Source organism: Desmodus rotundus, chromosome 12 (assembly GCF_022682495.2).
Source record: "Desmodus rotundus isolate HL8 chromosome 12, HLdesRot8A.1, whole genome shotgun sequence".
Classification (NCBI taxonomy): Eukaryota; Metazoa; Chordata; class Mammalia; order Chiroptera; family Phyllostomidae; genus Desmodus; species Desmodus rotundus.
Genome location: NC_071398.1, coordinates 39933195 through 39953387, shown reverse-complemented (window position 1 = coordinate 39953387; position 20193 = coordinate 39933195). Strand labels below are relative to the sequence as shown.

The 20193-nt window shown below is 52.9% G+C and overlaps 1 protein-coding gene across 4 annotated transcripts in view; it reads right to left on the bottom strand.

Annotated features, from left to right (window-relative positions):
* Positions 1-20193, bottom strand: part of GRIK5 (glutamate ionotropic receptor kainate type subunit 5) — a 55277-nt gene that overhangs the window by 20269 nt on the left and 14815 nt on the right. For all 4 annotated transcript variants that reach the window (XM_071220063.1, XM_053915199.2, XM_053915200.2 and 1 more), the window contains 5 exons: positions 19993-20154; positions 18271-18423; positions 17759-17863; positions 17534-17641; positions 9550-9753 (listed from right to left, as the gene is read on the bottom strand). In XM_071220063.1, coding sequence (XP_071076164.1) covers positions 9550-9753; positions 17534-17641; positions 17759-17863; positions 18271-18423; positions 19993-20154 — 732 coding nt within the window. The remainder of the gene's footprint in view (positions 1-9549; positions 9754-17533; positions 17642-17758; positions 17864-18270; positions 18424-19992; positions 20155-20193) is intronic.

The window sequence follows — 20193 nt, the reverse complement described above, 5'->3', positions numbered from 1 at the left end:
GGCATCGGCATCGAGGTTCTCCTCTCTGCCTCCACGGCCCCGCCCAGGCCACGTCCTGCAGGACTGGAATGCTCGTCTCTGCTGCCCTGGCCATGCAGCAGGCAGCCTGAGGAACCCCAGAAGCGACCGCCAGGCACACTGCCCCCTGCCTACACTCTCAGCTGGCGCCGTGAGGCCCTGTGCCCTCCTATCCGCAGGCTGATCCCCCACTGCCATAGACAAAACACTTGTGTGTCCCCCAAATTCATAGGGAAATCTTTATCCTCCGTGTGAAGGCATTTGGGTGGGGGCCCTTGGAACCCTAGGGAATGGGATTAGTGTCCTTGTAACAGGAGGCTCCTTCTGCCCCGTGAGAGGACAGCTCTCTCTGGGCCCTCACCAGGCACCAAATCAGCCAGCACCTTGATCTTGCACTTCCCAGTCTCTAGAACTAAGACAAATATATCTTGTTTACAAACCACCAAGTCTATGGTGTTTTATCCCAGCTCCTCATGTTGCAGCCTCTCTGCCCTTTCCACCTGTTCCTTCATTCGTTTACCTGCTCGACAAATATTTGTGGAACACTCGCCACTGGCCATGCACAGTTCTAGCCTTGGGAGTACAGCAGTGAATACAAACATGTCGACCAGCGACAGGCACTCTGAAGAGAAATAAAGTGGGGCAGCACGGCCCAGACTGCCCCACCCCCACTGCAGGGAGGTCTCAGCACAGACAGGAAGGAAGTGCGGGAGACAGGCAGGAGAAGACCTGGGGAGAAAGTTCCAGGCTACAAGGCAGCAGGTATAGTCCCTGAGGTGGGAAGTGACTTGTATGTCCTGGGTGGCTAGGGCAGAATGGGAGGCATGAAAAACGGAGCAGAGCAGGGTCAGAGCCAGGCAGGGTATTGCAGGCCATGGCAAGGGCACTGGATTCTGCTCCCAGGGTGACAGGACATCCCATCTGAGAGTGGGGGTGGCAGCAGGGTGACGCAATCTAGCCGCTGTAAGAATAGACCACAGGGGCACGAATGGAAGTGGGGGGCTCAGGGAGTGAATTATGACAGCCATGAAGATGCTGGGGTGGGACTAAGTGGTGCCAGAGAGAGGCGGTCATGTTGATGTGGGTTTCATCCCAAAGCGGGGACAGACAGATTCTTAAATGCTCCGAGTTCCTTCCAGGCTCCTCACACCTTCAGAACCCCCTTCCCCCTCCCCCACTTCCCCCTTCACTTCCCAGCAGACACTTGTTTCTTAGAGGAGACCTCCCTCCCCAAGGGGAGCCCGACAGTAGTTTAAGCCCTAGAATGAAATCAGGAAGAACTCAGATGACCAGCCACCTGCAGAATGACAGGGCTGCTGTCTACACTTGATCTCAGCCAAAAGGCTGGGAAGCGATGACAAGGTGGCTGTCTAAATGCCTAAAAGCCAGCCAAACCACCGTGACTGTCCCCCAGCCTAAACCTGCCCCCTCCATGAGCTCTGGCAAGCCATGTTTCTGCTTTGCCACAGGCTCCCTGCCAGCCTTTGCCAAGAGAGGACACTAGAGGGAAGCTGAGGAGGGAGAAGAGATCTGCTCCTTCCTGTCTACTCTCAGGCCCCCAGCCGCCCTTCTGCATCCACAGCAGCAGCTTTTCCGAGGTCAGCAGAGGAACTCAGTCAGCTTCCTCACACTTGCAGCACCAGCCTGACTGACCTCCCTCCCTCAACTCCCTCCCTCTGTTTCCAGTAGTTTCTTTGTTCCTTCAGCGCTATCAATGTAGCCACTGCCTGCTTTCCTTCCTCCATGACACTCAAGAGCAAGGGTGAGGCCAAGTCCAGCCCACCTGCCTAACTTTGTAAATAAAGTTTTATTAGAACATAGCCATGCCCACTTGTTTACATATTGTCTATGAGTGCGTCCCTACAACAAAATAGTTGAGCAGTTGTGACAATATGGTCCAAAAGCCAAAAATAGTTACCATTTGGCCTTTTAGAGAAAAAGTTTGCTGATCTCTGCTTTGGAGTTCAACTTTATCCTCCCAGCTACTTAGTGAATGACTTTATTCCTAGTAAATAATTCCCTTCAGTCAAATATCTGGCATAGTATGTCTCCTGGCGGGATCCTGACTGATGCAAAAATGACAACACCCAGGTAGCATGAACGTTCAGGCCACATGGTCACTCATTGCCCATGGGCAGCTGTTTGGTCTGTAGGAGGGCCCAGTAATGAGCAGTTTCTCAAAAGGAGAATCTGCAGAAGAGAGCAAGATTTGCTCCAAACCCAAGAGGCCTATGCTGTGAGTCACCTTTGGGTGGCTGCATCCCTACCAGCCACCAGCTCTCCTCATATCCCTGCATCTGCTGCATCAGCAGCCCAGGTGGCAGATGGGCTTGCACGCAGCTGGCCAGAGGTCTCCCTCAGAATGAGAAGCCAAACAGGTTGTTTGGTAAATGGGTTGAAGTAGCACGCTGAACTTGGACCCAGGTAGAAGTTGCTGCCCAAATCCAAAAACATACCAAACAGCACCAGGGCCAGCCAAGCAGCACCCCTGCCTCCAAGCTCTCCAGATCAGCTGGGTTGGGCCCCTTGTCTGACTTCCTAAGTTTTAACCTTTCCAACTTCTTCCCCTGTCCCCTCAGCCATCAGCCTTCCTACAGGTGCTACCTCCATACCCCTTTGGTTTTATTTACTCTTCAGCCAGCTGGTTCACCACTTTCTACCCAGTAAACAATTCTTACATCAAACTCTCTGTTCAAGTAGCTGGTGCTTTTGGTCTCCAGATGGAGTCTGACCAATGGATGTCAGCAGCGGGTTGGGTTACTGCCATCCCTTCCTAAATGCTACTTCCTGCTCACTGTCTGGACCAGGCGATGCTGTGCGGACCACGAAGACCAAGTTCTCTGGGTCCTGCACAATGACAGGCAGTGAGAGAGTGGAAGTTGCTCCCGTTTCCGGTGGTCCTGGGAGAACGGCACAGAGAAAAAGCATTTGGCAAGTCAGTAGCTCGCAACAGCTGCCAAGGGCTGTGTTGACCTGCTCCAGCAAAGACACTACATTTGGGCCGAGAAATGCGATTGGAGTTCCCACCTGATTAAGTTTATAACAATCCACAGTCATTCTCCAAGCTACTTAGTGAATGACTTTATTCCTAGTAAATAATTCCCTCTTAATTTTACTGGGAAATAATTCCCAGTAAATAATGCCTTCTGCCCAGACCAAACGGACCCATTGAACAGGGATGAGATCACTACCCCTGCTTCTTGCAAGCCATTAATGGTGGCACTGATCGCTGCACTTCCCCCAAAGGATGGAGAATTGCTTTTGGATTGCTATGCTGGGAAAGATGGGGAGTTCTAGGGGCTTTCACTTGGCTCCTGCCACCACAATGGCCCTGACTCCATGGGTCGGCTCTGCCAGCTGTCACGTGTATCTGTTCCAACTATACAACCATGACTGAGAAAAGCACAGGGTGGGCCCATTCTGAGTTGAACTTGGGCTCCCACTCCATCTATCACCTGACCACATCAGCCCCACTGTGGTCCACCAGTCAAAGCAGGAAAAACCAGAATGTTTGCCATCTATAAAAATGACAGGGGGTTGTCTAAATATCTAAAAGCCAACCAACACCTTCAGTGCTGAGTAAGAGCCTGTCTAGAAACTGGTGTTGTCTTTCTAGTACGACAATACACAACCAAAGCCACACAAAGGGTCTTCCTCTTCTACAGTCACTCCGGACAGCCAGTCAATCAGCTGTAACACAGGCGGGGCTTTAGTGCATAAAGATGTTTGTTTACAGCTGCTCATGGCAGCACAAACAAAAATGAATACCTGGGAACAACTCAATATAAAACAATGCTTCACTAATTACAGTACACCCACGCAGGAATTCATATACAGCCATTAACATCCAGTTTAGGTGAAAACAATATCATTTTTAGCCTTTCAGATTGGCAAAGACTTTTTAAAAAAGATTGATAATACCCATTGTTGGCAAGAGTGCGGGAAGTTCGACATTCTTGTGCACTTCTGGTGGAAATATAAATTGATGGAAGCTTTTTGAACAGCCATTTGGCAGTATAAACTAAAAAAAAACCCATTCATACCCTTTGACCCAGTGCTTCCACTGCCTGGAAGCCATCCCTCGGGAACACATCCACAAACCCACAGACCTGGCCGACGGCAGCGCCGTCTGCGCTAGCGGAAACTGGAAACCACCCAGATGCCCATCAAGAGGGGATGAGTTAAATGATGCATGCTCAGCCGCACAACGAAATCCGTATTTCTCCACTTGACTTTCCAATAGGCATCTCAAAGGATCCATGGCCAGAGATAAGGTACTTCCCTGACTCCCCAAACTGTTCCTCTCACATCCTCCCATGGGGGAGACCGGCCTCACCAATCACCCAGCTGCCTCGGCCAAACCCTGCAGTCGCCCTGGATTCCTCTCTCCCTCCAGCACACACCCGACCCAGCGGCACACCTGACAGAGAGACCACTCAAGCACAAACCAGCACCTTCTCTCCTCCAAGCCCTCCTATGACCTTCTAAATGGACTGACCCATTTCTACTCTGGCCCCGTTACAGCTATTTCTCAAGAGAGTAGCGAGAGTAATAATTTTTATTGTACTTATTTATTTAATCCTCACTCCAGGACGTTTTTTCATTGCTTCGAGAAAGGAAGCGAGAGAGAAACATCGATCAGTCGCCTCCTGTACACACCCGAACTGGGGATCAAACCTTCTACTTAGGTATGTGCCCCAACTGGGGATCAAACCTGCAACTTTTGGTTACAGGACAACACCCCAACCAACTGGGCCACACTGGCCAGGGTGACAGTAATAACTTTTAAGTCATTTAAAAATTAAATCAAGGTTGTACATCCATACAATGGAAGATTATTCAGCCCCGAAAAGGAATGAAGCGCTGAGATGCTACAATGTGAGTGAACCTCAATCACATTATGCTGAGTAAGAGAAGCCAAACGCAAAAGGCCACATATTAGATGATTCCATTTATATGAAATATTATTAATAGATGAATCCATGGAGATAGAGAGCAGATTAGTGTTTGCCAGGGGCTTCAGACAGGAAGAATGAGGCCTGTTGAAGGGGTATGGGGTTTTGTTTGGGGGTCATGAAAATGTTTTGGACTGAGACAGAGGTGATGGTTATGCAACATTGTGAATACACTAAATGGCACTGAATTGTATACTTTAAGATGGTTAATTTTGTTATATGAATTCCACCTCAATAAAAAATAAAGAAAAAAAATTAGATCTCAGCACATTCTCTGCTTAAAACCTTCCAATGGCTTCCCAACGCAATACAAATAACATCCAAACTCCTTACCCACAGGTCCTCATGATGGGGGCGGTGGGGGGTGGGGGGGCTCTGCTCTGGGACCTTGCCCTCTCCCTTACCCACTCCCCACGAAACTCGGAGGGAGGGAATATCACCCCCATTTTAGAGGGGGAATTGGGTCCAGACAGATGAAGTGGTTTGCCAGGGATCACATGGGAACTCGGGCAGCCTGAAGCGGGCTCTGCCTGGCTTCTACCCAGCTACCCAGGTCACAGCTGTAGTGCCTTGGTGGCCGCCCAGCCCTCCTTCGGGATAGAGCACTCACTGCCCCAGCTGCAGGGTTCTGGGTGCATCACTCTCAACCCTGAAGGTGAAAGACCCCCTCACCCAAGGTCCTGCCTCTCCCTGAAGACGGTCCCGTGCAATGATGTACAGGTGAGTGATATAAAGGCCTGCCCCCTTGCCAGCTCCAGAGCTGCCCACAGGACAGCTGAGACCCAGTCATAGCTGCATCGCAGCTCAGTTCTTCCCTCTGCCCAAGCCTGCTCCTTCACTCCCTCACAGGGCTGGCTTTCAAGAGCACCCCAAAATACCTCCTGCCTACCAAGCTCCATGTCAAAGTCCGTTCCCTGGGACCCCAGCCTAAGACATCTGATCAGCCCTTGAGGACCAGGCTGGAGGGTGTAGACCTATCCTGAAGACCCTGGAAGGCTACAGCTAAAGCATTTGAGTGACAGGTCAGATTTGCATCATAGAAAGATTCCACAGGAGGACAAACCAGAGTAGAGAGAGACGGGGAGGCAGTAGGCCAGGGAGCAGGATGGTGAGAAGGGCCAGGGCCCGAATTCACACCATGGTAGTGATGGCAGGGAGGCCAATCCCAGCAATAGCCACTGGGTGGAATAAATGGCCCATATTTCTAGACCGGCTGGTGAGCCCTGCCCTGGCCTAGGGCGACTCCCGATGCTGGTGCCTTGGGCTGTCCTCCATCTGGAAGTTATTCATCAGCTCTGGCCCATCCTGTTGCAATGCCAGACTTGGCTCTGCCTGTCACTAGAGGTGTGGCCTGGACATGGAACCTTGGTGACTCAATCTGTCCATTAGAGAAAATTGCGCTAATACCAGGCCCTCCTCATGGGGTGGCCATGGACAGGCAAGGAGTTAACACAAGCTCAGAAAGCTCGGACGAGGGCTTGGCATGGCGTTAGTAAGCACTACCTTGCTCCCTGTGGCTTCCCAAGTACCTGCTGGGTATCTGGAAAGGGCATAGGCCTTGGGTCAGATGCACCTGGTGGCCCTGTGTATGTGTGTTGAGGGGGCAAGTCCCTTCACCACTGAGCCCCAGATCTCACAGCGGTAGGAGGGAAGTGATCCTCCAGGCCACGAGCGCTTGTTAGAAGAATGAAGCAGCACTTGAAGAATTCCTGGCACATGGTGTGAAGTCAAATGCAGCTGCCACTGCTGTGAGGCTGGTGGAGAGTGTCTGCACAAAGCTCAGCACACCCGGCCATCCCACAGCAGGCGCTGAGCCCCGGCAAGGCCAGACCCCGCCTGTCCTTTGCGCTGTCAGCCTGCTCCTCCTCCAGTGTTCTCTCCCTAAATGTCACCGCCATCGCCCAGCTGCCCGAGCCAGGAACGAGAAGTACGCCCACGTCTTCTCTCCCATGTCCCCCCACCCCAGGCAGTCAGCCACCGAGCCCTGGCATGCCCCAGCCTCCCCTGTCTCCATCTCTGCCGTCCTCTTACCTCCCCGCCTATCATCCTGCCAGCCTTGCTTCCCCCCACCCCGCTGATTCTATTTCTTCACTTAAGCCAGCTCAAACCCTGAGGGACACATCCCACGGACCTTCTCCTGAGAGCCAAACTCTTTAACCAGTTCATTAAGAGCAAGGCCAGGCCTGGCACGGTATCCCCAGGGTGTAGCCCAGGGCCTGGTATACAGTAGACACTCAATAAATGCTCGCTACCTTGGGAATGGACAAACGCATGAAAAAAATATATATATTATATCTCGAATATATATCAAATATATATCGAATATACATATATATATATCTGGCTGTGCCAAGAGAAATAACATTAACAGTAAAGTGAGCGGGCACCTGCACACAGCACCCACCGCCTGCCAGCCCCATTCTCAGGCCCTATGAGGATTAGCTCATTTCATGCCCACGACAGCCCTGTGTGCGAACAGCTGCTATTTCCCCAATTTTACACTCGAAGAAATTATGTTATAGGGAGTTTAAGTAACTTGCCCAAGGTCATACAGCTAGTGTGCAGCAAAGCCAAAATCAAACAGGACTCGAGACAACGACTGCAGCAACCGACCAGAAAAGCTCCCGGCCACTGCACTGTGCTCTCTCCCAGGCAGCATCGCACCAGACTCCCCCACAATCCTACGGCGCAGGCCCGAGGCACAGGGGGGTAAGACTTGCCCAAGGTCACACAGCTGTAAATAGGGCTATTCCACTACTTCTTTGCTGATAAATGCACTGGTGTCCATTTTAGTGACTTCAGTTGTGGGAGTCTACTCCCCTGGAGTTTACTTATTTCTGGGGACCCTGATGACCCAGCTGTGGAAATGGAGGTCAGGCAGAAACTGGCCAGTTGGGTGGGCGCTACATGCCAGTTGTCACACTCCTCACCTCCTGTCTCCTCAGGTTCCAGCTTCAAGCCCTTTAAACTCACCTGGGGCAGAAGCTTTCAACCACTGGCAGCCTGCAAAACAGTGCCTCGGGCCTGCCTGTGGAGTGGGGTGGGGAGACCCAGCCACCAGGACCCTGGGGACACCCCCACCTCTGCCTCCACCACAGCAGCTCTGCTTTGTCCAGGGTTCTGAGGGCGCTTTCATTTGGAAAAAAGGTTCTGCAGTCAAAACAACTTTTGAAAATCTGTGCCCTACGGGATAAATGTCCTTGTCAAGTGAGGTGGCCTTCTCAAGTCTACCCTGGTGACATTCAGGGGCTTGGATGCAGTGAATTGTGGGATGGAAGAGGCAGGAGGGTGAGAATCTCCGATGCCCTTAGCCAAGTCCAATGTCAAGGCTGCCCTGACTGTTCATGGCCACAGGTCCTTGCCCTGCACACCCGCCTAGGTGTGCCCTAAGCTGATGCTTATTTGTCTCCCATGGCACAGTCCCCGCTCTGGGCATTTGCCCACATGGTTTCTAGTGCCTAGATTACGAAAAGGAACAACATATGGGGCCTGCCCTGACAAGCAACGCTGGCAGTGCTACAAGCCTCACTACGGACCTATCAGGTTTCACTATCCCCATCCCAGGGTGGGAGCTGAGCTTCAAGGAAGAGAAAGGACACACCGGAACACTCAAACCCACGTTGGTCGGACTCCCAAATATTCTTTCTGGCGCACCCTCACCTTCCTGGGCCCCTGACTCCCCCTCTGCACCTTCATCCAGACGCTGCCCACACACAGGGCCTGCTAGCACTTCTAGTGTGCCCCCACTCTCTCTTATCCCCCCGACCTTTGTAAATGCCACTTCCTGAGCTCTGAAAACACTGTCCTCCTCCCATGCCTCCTGTATCTTTCTGACTCCATACCCTGTGAGTATCACATCCTGCTTGAGTGTCACCTCTTCTGGGAAGCCTTCCCTGGATGCCTAGCTAGGTAAGAAGCCTCCCCTAGGACTGAATTTCCCCTGTCATAGCCCCAGTAGCTCTGTCTTGTGGTCATTTGCTTTTCTGCATCCTGAGGAGACACTAAACTCTTGCGGGCTGGGTCCAGGTCCCCTGTGCTCACCACTACACACTGTGCTGCCAGCATGGCGCAAAGACAGAGTAGGAGCTCAACAAACGCTGACGAGCAGACTTGTGAGTTCAGCAGGCAGCCTCGAGGCCTGCAATGTGCCAGGCTCTCCTGGCAGGTGCTGGGCATGGGGCACAAACTTGGCCCGGACCCCGCCTTCCTGGCCCGAGCCCTGCCTTGCGCAGGAAGCCTCTCTTGATCTCCTTGTCCTCCACCTTCCTCCCACTCCACATCTCTTTCATTCAGTTAAATCTCTGAGCACCAGCTAAGCCATGGCAGCATAAGGAGCATTTGGCAAACATCTGGGGCACAGGAGGTGACACACCGCCACTCTTCCCCACATGTCCACCCCATGGCGCTCGCCAGACTCAGGTACACAACACGTCATTGGTGTGGGGAGCCCTCAGTGACTTATTCCTCTCCTGTTATGTGTCAGGCTGCTTCTGAGGCTCTCCTAGCTGCCCCTGCCCACCCTCCCTCAGCCCACAGGCTGTGACCCCTTCCCCACCCTGGCCTGGTGCAGCCGTACCCGGTTGATGAGCTCGCCAACCATGCCCGTCCAGGAGCCGTTGGGCTCGGGTGCCCCGTACAGCCCGTCCTCCACCAGCCGCAGGCGGTAGCGGAAGCGCAGCAGCTCAGCCAGCTCCCGTAGCATGTCCACGCAGAAGCCCTCAAAGCGCTCATTTCCCGACAGGGCCTGGAAGTTGGGCCGGCGCATGACGTATGGGTTTTCCTGGAGAGGCAGGGAGAAGTGGGGTCAGAGCCCAGGTATCTGAGGGCTGGGTCAGGATCCTGGGGCCCAGGCCGGGCAGCTATACCCAGAATCTGCTCAGAGTGGGAAACAGGCCTGAAAGCCAGGACAAAGTGCATGGACTCTGCCAGCCCCTAGCCGATGACAGGGTGCCGTTGTCATCTCCATGGGCCAAACTGACATCCATCTGTCTCCATCTCACATGCCCATGAGGGAGGCAGGTAACCTGGGAGCGAATCTCTGGATGGAGGTCAAGCCAGGCTGCAATAATGTCTTCCAGAGTTTTGACTACAACCCACAGTAAGAGATTCATTTTACCCTGCGACCCACGTCACAGACATACATGTATATGCACAGGGACTCACACACTATAATGGGACCTAGTTCCACAAAACAGCCCTTACGTGTATGCCTGTGGCAATATACCCTATTTTCTGTTCTGCTCTACACATTTTTACACACCTAGTAGCGAGCCACTGAACTGACTTCAAAGAGGGTCTGCCCCACCAGGATTCAGCTGCAGCCCAATGCCACCATGAGATGCCAGATGGCCCATGTTGAAAGGATTTGGAAACCTAGGTGGTTTTATAAAGTCTCCTGATTATAAAGGTTAGCCACAGTTCAAATCCTAATACCACTTTTTAAAAACGCTGTGCAGGCTAAACTAACACCTGCCAGCTTGCAAACTCTGGCCTAGAGCTGGTTTGTTACGACGATGCTTATTCCTGAGGGGTCGAGCCAATTCTGCGGACCCCTGTGGTGCCGAGTAAGTGCGCAAGCTGAGAGAATGCTGCACATGCTGGTAAGACGGGCCCATGAGGATGCCCGGAACAGAAGGGAAACTCACCTCGCCACAGTTGCTGTCTGAGTGGCTGTCTGTGCGGCGTCACTTTGGATTTAGGAATGAAAGGAGGCAGGACTTAGGGAAGTCAGGAGAGCTCTGCAGTGAGTGACCGTGTACCCAGTGCCTGCGGAGCACAGCGCCTGGGCTGCATGCATCCTCTGGGGTCTATCACCTTGATGCCTCACAGTGACCTTGCACGGGAGGTGTTATCACACTCATTTCACACACAGGGAAACTGAGGGTCACAGAGGTCAAGTGACCTGTCACCTCTCGGTTATTCAACACATCATTACTGAGCTCTGAGGCAGACATGGCAGCAATATTTTGTAGCTCTTCCCATCAAGGCGTAGAGATGATTTCCCCACCCCTTGGCTCTGAGCTGGCCTCGAGAGGTGCTTTGCCCAACAGAATGCTGTGCAAGTGATACTGTGTGAATTCCAGAGCCTAGGCCTTCAGAACAGCCTTTTGGGACCACAGCTCCCTGTAAGGGAGCCAGGCCAGCCTGCTTTCGGAGGAGTGAACTGAGGTGGGCTGGCCAGCAGCCAGTACCCACAGCCACTCCAGACCTCCCAGCCCGGCCTGGCTGCCAAAGAACACAGCAGCCAGAGCGACCCAGCAGAACTGCTCGGTCAACCCATAGAATTGTGAGAAATGACACTCACTAGTGTTTTGAGCCTCCAGGTTTTGAGGTGGTTACACAGGAACAGGTACTATGAGGCCAGGTCCTGCTATAAACTCTGGATTCCAAGACCCCATAAAGCCCCACAGCTGAGGGACGATGAAATGGAGGGAAGTTGGTGCCTTTTTTTCCCCTCTCTCTCTCTCCCAAGCTGCTTTTTCAAATCCAAAATTGTGGAACTGGGGGTAGGAATGTGAGATACTACTAATAATAGCAGCATCAGCTAGCGTTTCTTGTGGGCTTTGCTGTGTGACAGCTATTCTGTCAGCGTGGGAGGTCGGTATTATTACCTCTGCTTTAGCTATGAGGACACAGGGCCTGAGAAGTGCAGTGGTAAGTGGCTGAGATGGACAAGTCAGTGTGACTCCAGGACTCTGCTCTGAGGCCCTGTGCCAGACCAAACACAAGTGGACAGAATCTGAGAGTGACACGGGAGAAGCCAGACACAGAGCCAGGAACCCAGGTCGGATATCAAAGCTGGAGAATCAAAAGTCAAGAAGGGTCTAGATAAGCTCCCAGTGTTAGAGCCGGAAGGCTCTAGTCCAGCTCTCTGGATGTGCAAAGGAGGAAACTGGAGCTCAGGGAGGTCATGTGTCTTGCCCAAGGCCATACAGCTGAAGCAGGTCAGTGGGAAGGGGAGACCGAGAAGAGCTGGGATTCAGAACTCCATTGCTGTGAGGTCCGAAGCCCTTGCTTCTTCCAGTAGGCCAAGCTGATCTCCCAATTCCAGACTGAAGCATTTGAGTTGTGGATTTGGGGTCAAGACCTCGGGACCAGGGTCCGAGCTTATAGAGCCAGAAACAGGGACTGGGCCTGTGAACAGAACTCAAGATCAGAAAACAAGGATCTAGGGCTCAATCTAGAGCCCCAGACCGTCAGAACTGAGGGTCTTAAAGGAGCCTCTAATCCAGGGTTTTCAGGCTTCTTCAAAGAGAATCTTCTGCAGAAGCATGGCAGACAGACACAGTGGGCTGCGGCTAAGTCTGAGCTGAGAATTCATCCTACAAATGTCTGTGCACTTGCACCCAAAAGGTAGGGCCCAACTAGTGCTGGTAGCATGCTGGCAGCGGGAGCCAAGACCGAAGCAGCCTAATTCGGGACAGGTTAAAAAGACATCTGACATCATCAAAATATCCCAGGCAACTACTAAAACAACAATTCCTCTCAGATGTATTAAGAGGAAAAAAACAAGCTACAAAATGTGTACAATATGCTACTCTGTGTGACGGAGAGTGGGGACGTGCTTGTATCTGCACAGACACTTATGGAAGGATGTGGCTTCTGGGGCAGGGGAAATGGAGAATGGAGAGAAAAGGAGACTGATTTTTCACTTTGTACCCCTCTTTGACCTCCACTTCATTTAGGGTTATATAATGCCTGTGCCTCCCTAGTTTAAAAGTTTTAATATTAAATAGGAAAATGTTTAAAACTTTTGAAGTATGATATTTAAAAGCAGATGGAAATGCAAAGGGTCAAGAGGAACCACAGCAATCCCAAAGAACATGGAAACGGACAGAATCACCCTACCAGATATTAACGCTAACAATGAGGTATGCAAGCAAAGATGGACAAATGGATGATAGGACGGAGGGTCGGAAACCCACACATAAGTGGATACTCATTTATGACAAAGGTCAGCCTCTGGTGAAGGTGTCAAGAATGATGATTTTAATAGATGGTGCTGCTCAACTAAACATCCATATGGAAACAAATGTATTCTGATCTCCTACCTCACGTGATACATAAAAATCAATTCCAGGTGATTATATATCTAAATATAAAAGGAAAAGGTATTAATTTTAGAAAATAAACAGACTATCTTCATGATCTTGGCCCAGAGAATTATTAAAGTCTTAAAAGAATTAACCATAAAGAAAAAGAAACAGATAAAGTGAACTTCAGTAAAATTAAAAATCTTTTCATCAAACAATACCATTGGGAGAGATAAAAACATACCAGTGAATGGAAAGACAAGCCACAAAGTGAGGGAAGACATCTGCAATACATATTTTATTACAGACAAAGGACTGTATCCAGCATATATAAATAACTCACAAGTCAATAAAAAGGTCGTATGTCCCAATTTAAAAAAAAAAAAAAAAGACTAGAGCAGAGACTTCCCAAAAGAAGATTTCCAAATAGCCAATAAACACAAGAAGGTGGTCGGCTTCCCTGACCATTAGGGAAAGGTAGGGGAAAACCACAGTATGACTGGGTCCTGTATGTACTCACCGCTGAGAAAAATGAGGAGCACCCGAAATTCTCATTCACACACTGCTGGTGGGAGTGAACGTGGTACTGCCACTGTGGGCAACACTTCGGCACTATCTATGAAAGGACCCGGCTGGGTGGCTCAGTTGGCTGGAGCATCGTCCCGTAACGAAAAGGTAGCAGGTTCAATCCGTAGTCGGGGCGTGTACAGGAGGCAACTAATCGATGTTTCTGTCTCACATTGATGTTTCTCTCTCTCTCTTTCTCTCTAAACTCAATAAACATACCCTTGGGTGAGGATTTTTTAAAAAGTTGCAAAGACTGTGCAATTCTACTGCTGAAATATACTCGACAGAAATGCTGTAAGTGTTCACCAGAAGGCATGTTGCAGGGTGTTCAGAGCAGGACTCTTCATAACAGCAAACACGAGAAACAACTCAGAAGAGCATCTGCATTTGGTGGCAAAATAAACTGTGCTCCATTCATGTAACAGAACATATAATGATGAAACAAAACTACTCACAACATGGATGAATCCCACAAACACGTGAGCAGAAGAAGCCAGACCAAAGAGAGAACACAGAGTATAATGCTTTTTACATGAAGTTCAAAGGCAGGGAGAGCTAATCTGTGGTGCTACAAGTTGAGGAGGTACTTTGGAAGGGGCACAGGGAGAGCTCAGATGGGAAGGCTGGTCACACAGCTGTGTTCAGTTTTTGAAAATTCAGCGAGCAGTACACTTAGGATTTGTGTAAGCTTCTGTATGCGTGTAACACTTCCATAAAAATCTCTTAAAACTAAAGACAAAAAAAATTAAAGTAGAGCGAGTTCTAAAACATTCCTCACAAGTTGCTTGGCTGGACCTTTCTGTGAACCCAGGACCCAAATCCATATCTAGGACTTCCTGGGGTGCCATTTAAATGACCCTGATCTAGTCCAACCCCTTCGCTCCATTATGAATATTTTAACTCCCCCCACTTCAAAGGAGGCAACTGAGGACAGAGAGAGGAGATCCACCCAGGTTCCAAAGCATATGGACAGCAGAGCCAGGCCTAGAACACAGCCCTCAGGACACAGAAAAAAGCAGTCACTGGCTCAGAAATTGAAGCAAATCAAGGCGGTATAATGCAAAAGACAAGCATGTGGGCTCTGCCACCTTCCAACTGGGTGGCTGGGGTAGTCACTGAACCCTCCTCTGAAAACCCGAGGCACAATGGCGCTCACCTCAGGGCTGCCATGAAGACCGAGTCAAACACTGCTCAGAGACTCTGGCCACCAGCATCGCCGTTTTCACCCAGGGTGCCAGATCAGGGGAGAGAAAGGGAAGGGACTTGTGTGCCTAGCACGATCGCTGGGCACCACCAGGGGCGCTTTCCAATCTCGTGCAACCCCCCCACAGCCCTTCAAAGTGGCAGCAATAGACCCATTTTATGGATGAAAGTATGGACAACCTGAGTGGTAGGGAGCAAAGCCAGGAAGGAGACTGAGGTCTGTCTGACCCCAGAGTCACCAAAGAGCAGGATGAGGCATCACGGCCTGATGAAGGGAATCATGGGGACCAACTGAGTGCCCAGAGAACTCTCCGGGAGAAACGGAGCCTGAGGAAAGGCCCCCACACAGCCCCGTCTCCTCGGGCCTTCTCTTACACCCTCACCTTCCCTGCAAGGCCTCTCAGTCTAGGCACCAGCCAGCCCTCTCTCAGCTCCACATCTGTGAGCCCCACCCCAGGGATACCCCCACCCTCCACCAATCCAGGACCTTCTCCTGCTCCCTCCCTCAGCCCAGCCCTATCTTCACTGCTTCCCAGCATCCCACATCAGATCCCCCTTCGTGCCCATAGCTCATAGCCCACGCCACCTTAGGCCTTGTACTCCCCCACCTGGAGCACCTCCCTCTTCTATAGCCTCCCTCCTGGGCCCAGGAGCTCTTCTACACCCTGCCCTGGCCCTGCCCCTCTCCATTCAACACCTCTAAGTACAGGATAGGCATGACTGAGTCCCTCAGAGACCCTCCCCCACCTCTGTCACAGCACTCACCACCCCTCCATGCTTGCTAGGTGCTAGGTGGCACTATTCTAGGCCCTGGGGACAGAGCAGGGAATAAGACAAGTGCCTGCGTGTTGCCCCAGGCACCCACCTTGACTCAGGTCTGAATCCCCAAGGGTCTGACACAGGCCTTGTCCAGAAACACAAGTCAGAAAATGTTGGCGAGTCAACAGGCACATCTGGCCGTGCGCACAGAGCCCGCTGCCTCCACGTCCAACCTGACAAGCACTTCCTGAGGCCCCTGCTCCTGTGGCTCCTGTTGCCCGGGATGCCCGCCCCTGCCTTCTCTGTGCAGCCAACTCCTGCACAGCTTCTAAAGCCCGGTCTAATGCCACCTCTTCTGTGAAGCCTCCCAGACCCTCCAAAGCTGAGTCATCCCTCCCTTTGGTGTGGGAATGACCATGTCCATGCTTGTTGTCTCCATCGAACTGGGATCCCCTCCCCACATGTGGCTCATTCCTATACCTCCAAAACTTGCCCAAAGCCTGGCACACAGCAGCTTCAGAAAATATTTGTGGAATGAAGGTCAGGAAGAGGACAACACTGGCTCATGGTCTCGGGGAGGAGAGGTAAGTGTGAGAAGAAACTCCAAGTCCCTGGGATCACTGCTCTGCTCTCTGACATCCTCGCCCTGACCTCTGCCCCAACTCCCCAACAAGGACCCTGTGTCATCACGCCTCAGGAAGGCCCTGGGACTAACAATAATGCCCGCCCCCCAACACACAGAGGCCTGACTTCTGCCAGCCAGCCCAGCCTGGCCCAAAGGGCCCCTCGGTGAGGCTGTTAGGAAGTGTCTGGTTTCCTGTCTGCAGGCCATCTGTCCCTCCTCAGCGGGCTCATTGGCCCTTCTCCAGAGGGATTCGAAGTCCACTTTTAGATCAGGACTTCCCTAGGGACTGAGGGAATGTCCCCGAGACAGGCTGCCTTAGGGGGCCTCTGACATCCTGCGGAACCTGTGCTAATCCTTTCAACCTCCCTGTCCACAGCATTCACCCGCCCAGCTCAGAGGTACTGAGGGGCCCCTGCAGGCAGCGGATGCCAGCGGGCTAGGGACTTGGCTGCCACAGAGAGCATGGCTGACTGCCACACCCAGCCTCCAGGCCCAGCTGCCCAGACAGCCTCCCCCTCACCAGGTCTGGTGCCTCACCCCTCCCTGACCTCCTAGAGGCCATTGTGCCTGGCGGGTGGCAGCAGGGCGGAGGGGAGAGGGCATGGCCTCGAAGACTGACACTCAGCTCCAGCAGAGACTCGCTGCATGACCTTACCTTCAGGAGAGGGAAAATCAGACAGACCTCCTGGAGTAGCTGGGAGGATTACAGAGTGCCGCCTGGAAAGGGACCAGCTCAGTGCCGTGCAGAACACTGCTCAGTAAACACCCACAAAGGCTCGACTGCGGTCCGGGAAGACGCCGGAGCAGCACCCAGAGCTGCATGGCGATGAGGGGCTGAGAGGACTGGAGATTCAGAGTGCAGGCTGTGGGGCCTCAGAGGCTGGCTTCTGTCCTGACCACGCCATCAATTTGCTGTGTGACCCTGGGCAAGTCGCTTCACCTCTCTGAGCCTCGGTTTCCACATCTTCAAGATGGATATTAAGTAAGTTGACATATGTCCACACACTTGGTTGGCAGGTGTGACAAAATGACCACTCTAGTGAGAGTGATTTACAGGGCCTTCCAGGGGCCAGACATGTACAGGCGCCCTGCCTGTGCACACTTGTGGTACGCTCACGGTGCAGTCCCACGGGCCAGGCGTTCCCAGCTCCACTGTGTGACAGAGGGCTGGCAGAGCCAGGCTGGACCACTCTGAGGGCAGAGCCTGTGCTCCCTGCTCTGGATGGTAGCGCCTGGGTCCTAGTCAGGGGTTGCTGGGCACATGAGTCATGCCCCCACTGGTCTGTGTGCATACCCCCTCCTGACGAGGACCAAGCTGGGCACTGCTCAGGAAAGGCCCCTTCACCCACTGCCTCCCCACAAGGGCCACTCACCAAAATGGTTGTGACCACCAGCGTCTTGTTGGCCAGTGTCTGTGAAAGGTTGATATCCAGGGTGGTGGCGTTCATGGCCAGGGTCCGGTTAGAGTACCACACCCCGATCTGGGGAGGAGAGGGATGTGGCGCTCTGCCAGGTAGTGTCCCACCCTGCCCTCCCCTACTTCCACCTCCACCCACCCCCACCAGTCAGGGCTCTGGCAAAACCCTGGGCCCGCTCACCTCACGGTGGCCCTGCCGGGACTTCTCTAGGATGCGTAGGGTGTAGTTGGTCCTCTGCCCTTTGCTGTTGAATTCAACCCGCCCGGTCAGCCCATCATACTCTACCTAGCAGGGTGGGAGGCGGCCAGAGGGAGGGGTGGCAGGGGCCCAGAGAGATGGGCAGCGGAGGTCCAGAGGGGAAGAGACAGAGGTGGAGGGGACAAGAAAGAGGGAGAGGAACCAGGAAGGATCACAATTAAACAAGCAGGACAACAGACCAGCAAATGAGGGGCAATGGAACAAAGACACAGGGAAACAGCAGCACAGGTGGGCAGAGGAAAGCCAGGAGAGACGGGACAGAAGGAAGAGCAAGGAAGAGGCCCAGAAAAAGGAAGAGCAAGGAAGAGGCCCAGAGAAAGCAAGAGGCAGTGGATGGGGTCAGAGGACAGGGCAGGGGGGCCGCAGGGTAGACACAGTGAGTCTCCCACCTGAGGCAGGCTGATCGCCCTTTGTCCCCCCTGCTCCTGGCTCACCATGCGCAGGTAGTTCATAAGGCTGGTCCCGTGGGGCCAAATGTTGGCTGATGTACAGGCCAGCGGCTTCACACCAATCTCCTGGCTGCGGTTTAGCTCCCGGACGGCGCTCACCACCACATGCACGGCATCGAACATCAGGGCAGCCGACAGCTGGGTGGGGGGCAGAGGTGGGGTGGGACAGGGAAGAGGCAGCTTAGCCAGGGGATTCCTGAAGTCCCAAGGTGCTACCCACTGCCCTCAGACAACTCTTCTTTCTCTGGAATGTGCAACCATACAGGTCAGGAGCAAGGACAAGTCTCTGGTGTCTTTCTCGGGGAATGCGTGTGACAGGGAAAGGTGTGCATGCTGCCTCTGTGGGAGCATCTATTCCTGAACTCACGTGGCCTCATGTCCCTGGAGAAGGGCACATCGGAGAGGGTTTGCCTGGATGGCCAGCTATGTCACCGCCACACCGGGATGTTTGTGGGCCTGAGGGTGTGCCTGGGAACCTGTGTGTCTGTGTGGCTGAGGCAGGTGGTAAACACGGCCACAGGCCCTCTCTGGGTGTGTGTCTAGGGGTGTCTGTGTGGGTGGGGCTGGGCCAATGCACCAGTTTGTCTATGCACAGGGTGGGGTATGGCATCTGGGAGGCAGGTGCAGGAAACAGCTGTGAGTCCAGGCCTGGGAGGCAGGCAGATCTGAGCGAAAGGCCCAGCTCTACTATTTCCTGCAGTGCGCCAAGTCCCTGCACCTCTCTGAATCTCGGTTTCCTCCCCTGTTAAGTGGGGATAATTGTCATCTCTGCCTCTGAGTACGCGGGTGGGGATCAAGGAAGGTAACACATGTAAAGAACTCAAAACAGTGCCTGGCACAGATACAAGCCGGCCACTGGGTTGTGACCGACAGCACCGGGCATCTGTGTGTGTGAGAGCGTGCCTTAGCTGGGTCGATGTGCAGGTGTGAATCTCTGTGCCATGCAGACAGGCGCAGGGGTGTGTGGGAACGTGCCTCTGTGCGTGTGATGCCCCTGCATGTGCGCACCGACTGCACGGCTCAGTGAGTTTCTGTGCACACAGGAATGTCTCCGTGTCTTGGTATACGACTAGATGTCTGTGAACAAATACAGGAATATGCATCTTTTTTATGTTTGCATTTATTCAACACATATTATCGGACACCTACTCTGAGCCAGGCTGTGTTAGGGGCTGGGGATACAATGGTGCCCTGTCCTCGGGAACTTACGGTCTCTGTATCTGTATCTACATCTAGGCGAAATACAGAGCAAGCCACGCGGTGATTAGATAAGCAAAGACAGGCGTTGTGGAAGAAAATACAGCAGGAAGGGGCTTTATCGTCAGGAGTTTCCCATATTTTAAATAGGGGGACCAAGGAAAGCCTTAAAACTGAAGGGACTTTTGAGCAATGACTGGGTGATGAGGAAGCAAGTCAACAGTCCCCCGGGGACATGTGTGCAAAGCAGTGGGGAGAGCAAGTACAAATGCCCTGCGGTGCACATGTGCTGGGGCAGCAGAGGCACCTGGAGACCAGTGTGGCCGCAGCGGCATGGGAGGTGGAGAGGAGGACAGGGTTGGACTTATCTCAGAGTGAGGCTGCATGGCATGTACTCAGAAAGTGACTGGGAGCACCGGAGGTTCTGGTCACGAACTGGCAGAGCTCTGAAGGTCCCCGGAGTGCCTGTGTGCAGAGCGCCTGCGTGTGGGGGCCAGGGGGCACACTCACCGCAGGGCCCGGGTAGGTGCTGGCTTCACAGTTCTCCCTCCAGGACATGTTGAGGCTGCGCACAAACTCATGGTAGAAGGGGTGCGAGGTGTTGAACATGGAGAAGCCCAGGATGTTGGAGGAGTCCTCCACAATCCCGTCCAGGTGCAGGATGGGGAAGTCCTGAGGCAGAGAAGAGGGGTGAGGCCTAGGGCTGGGTCC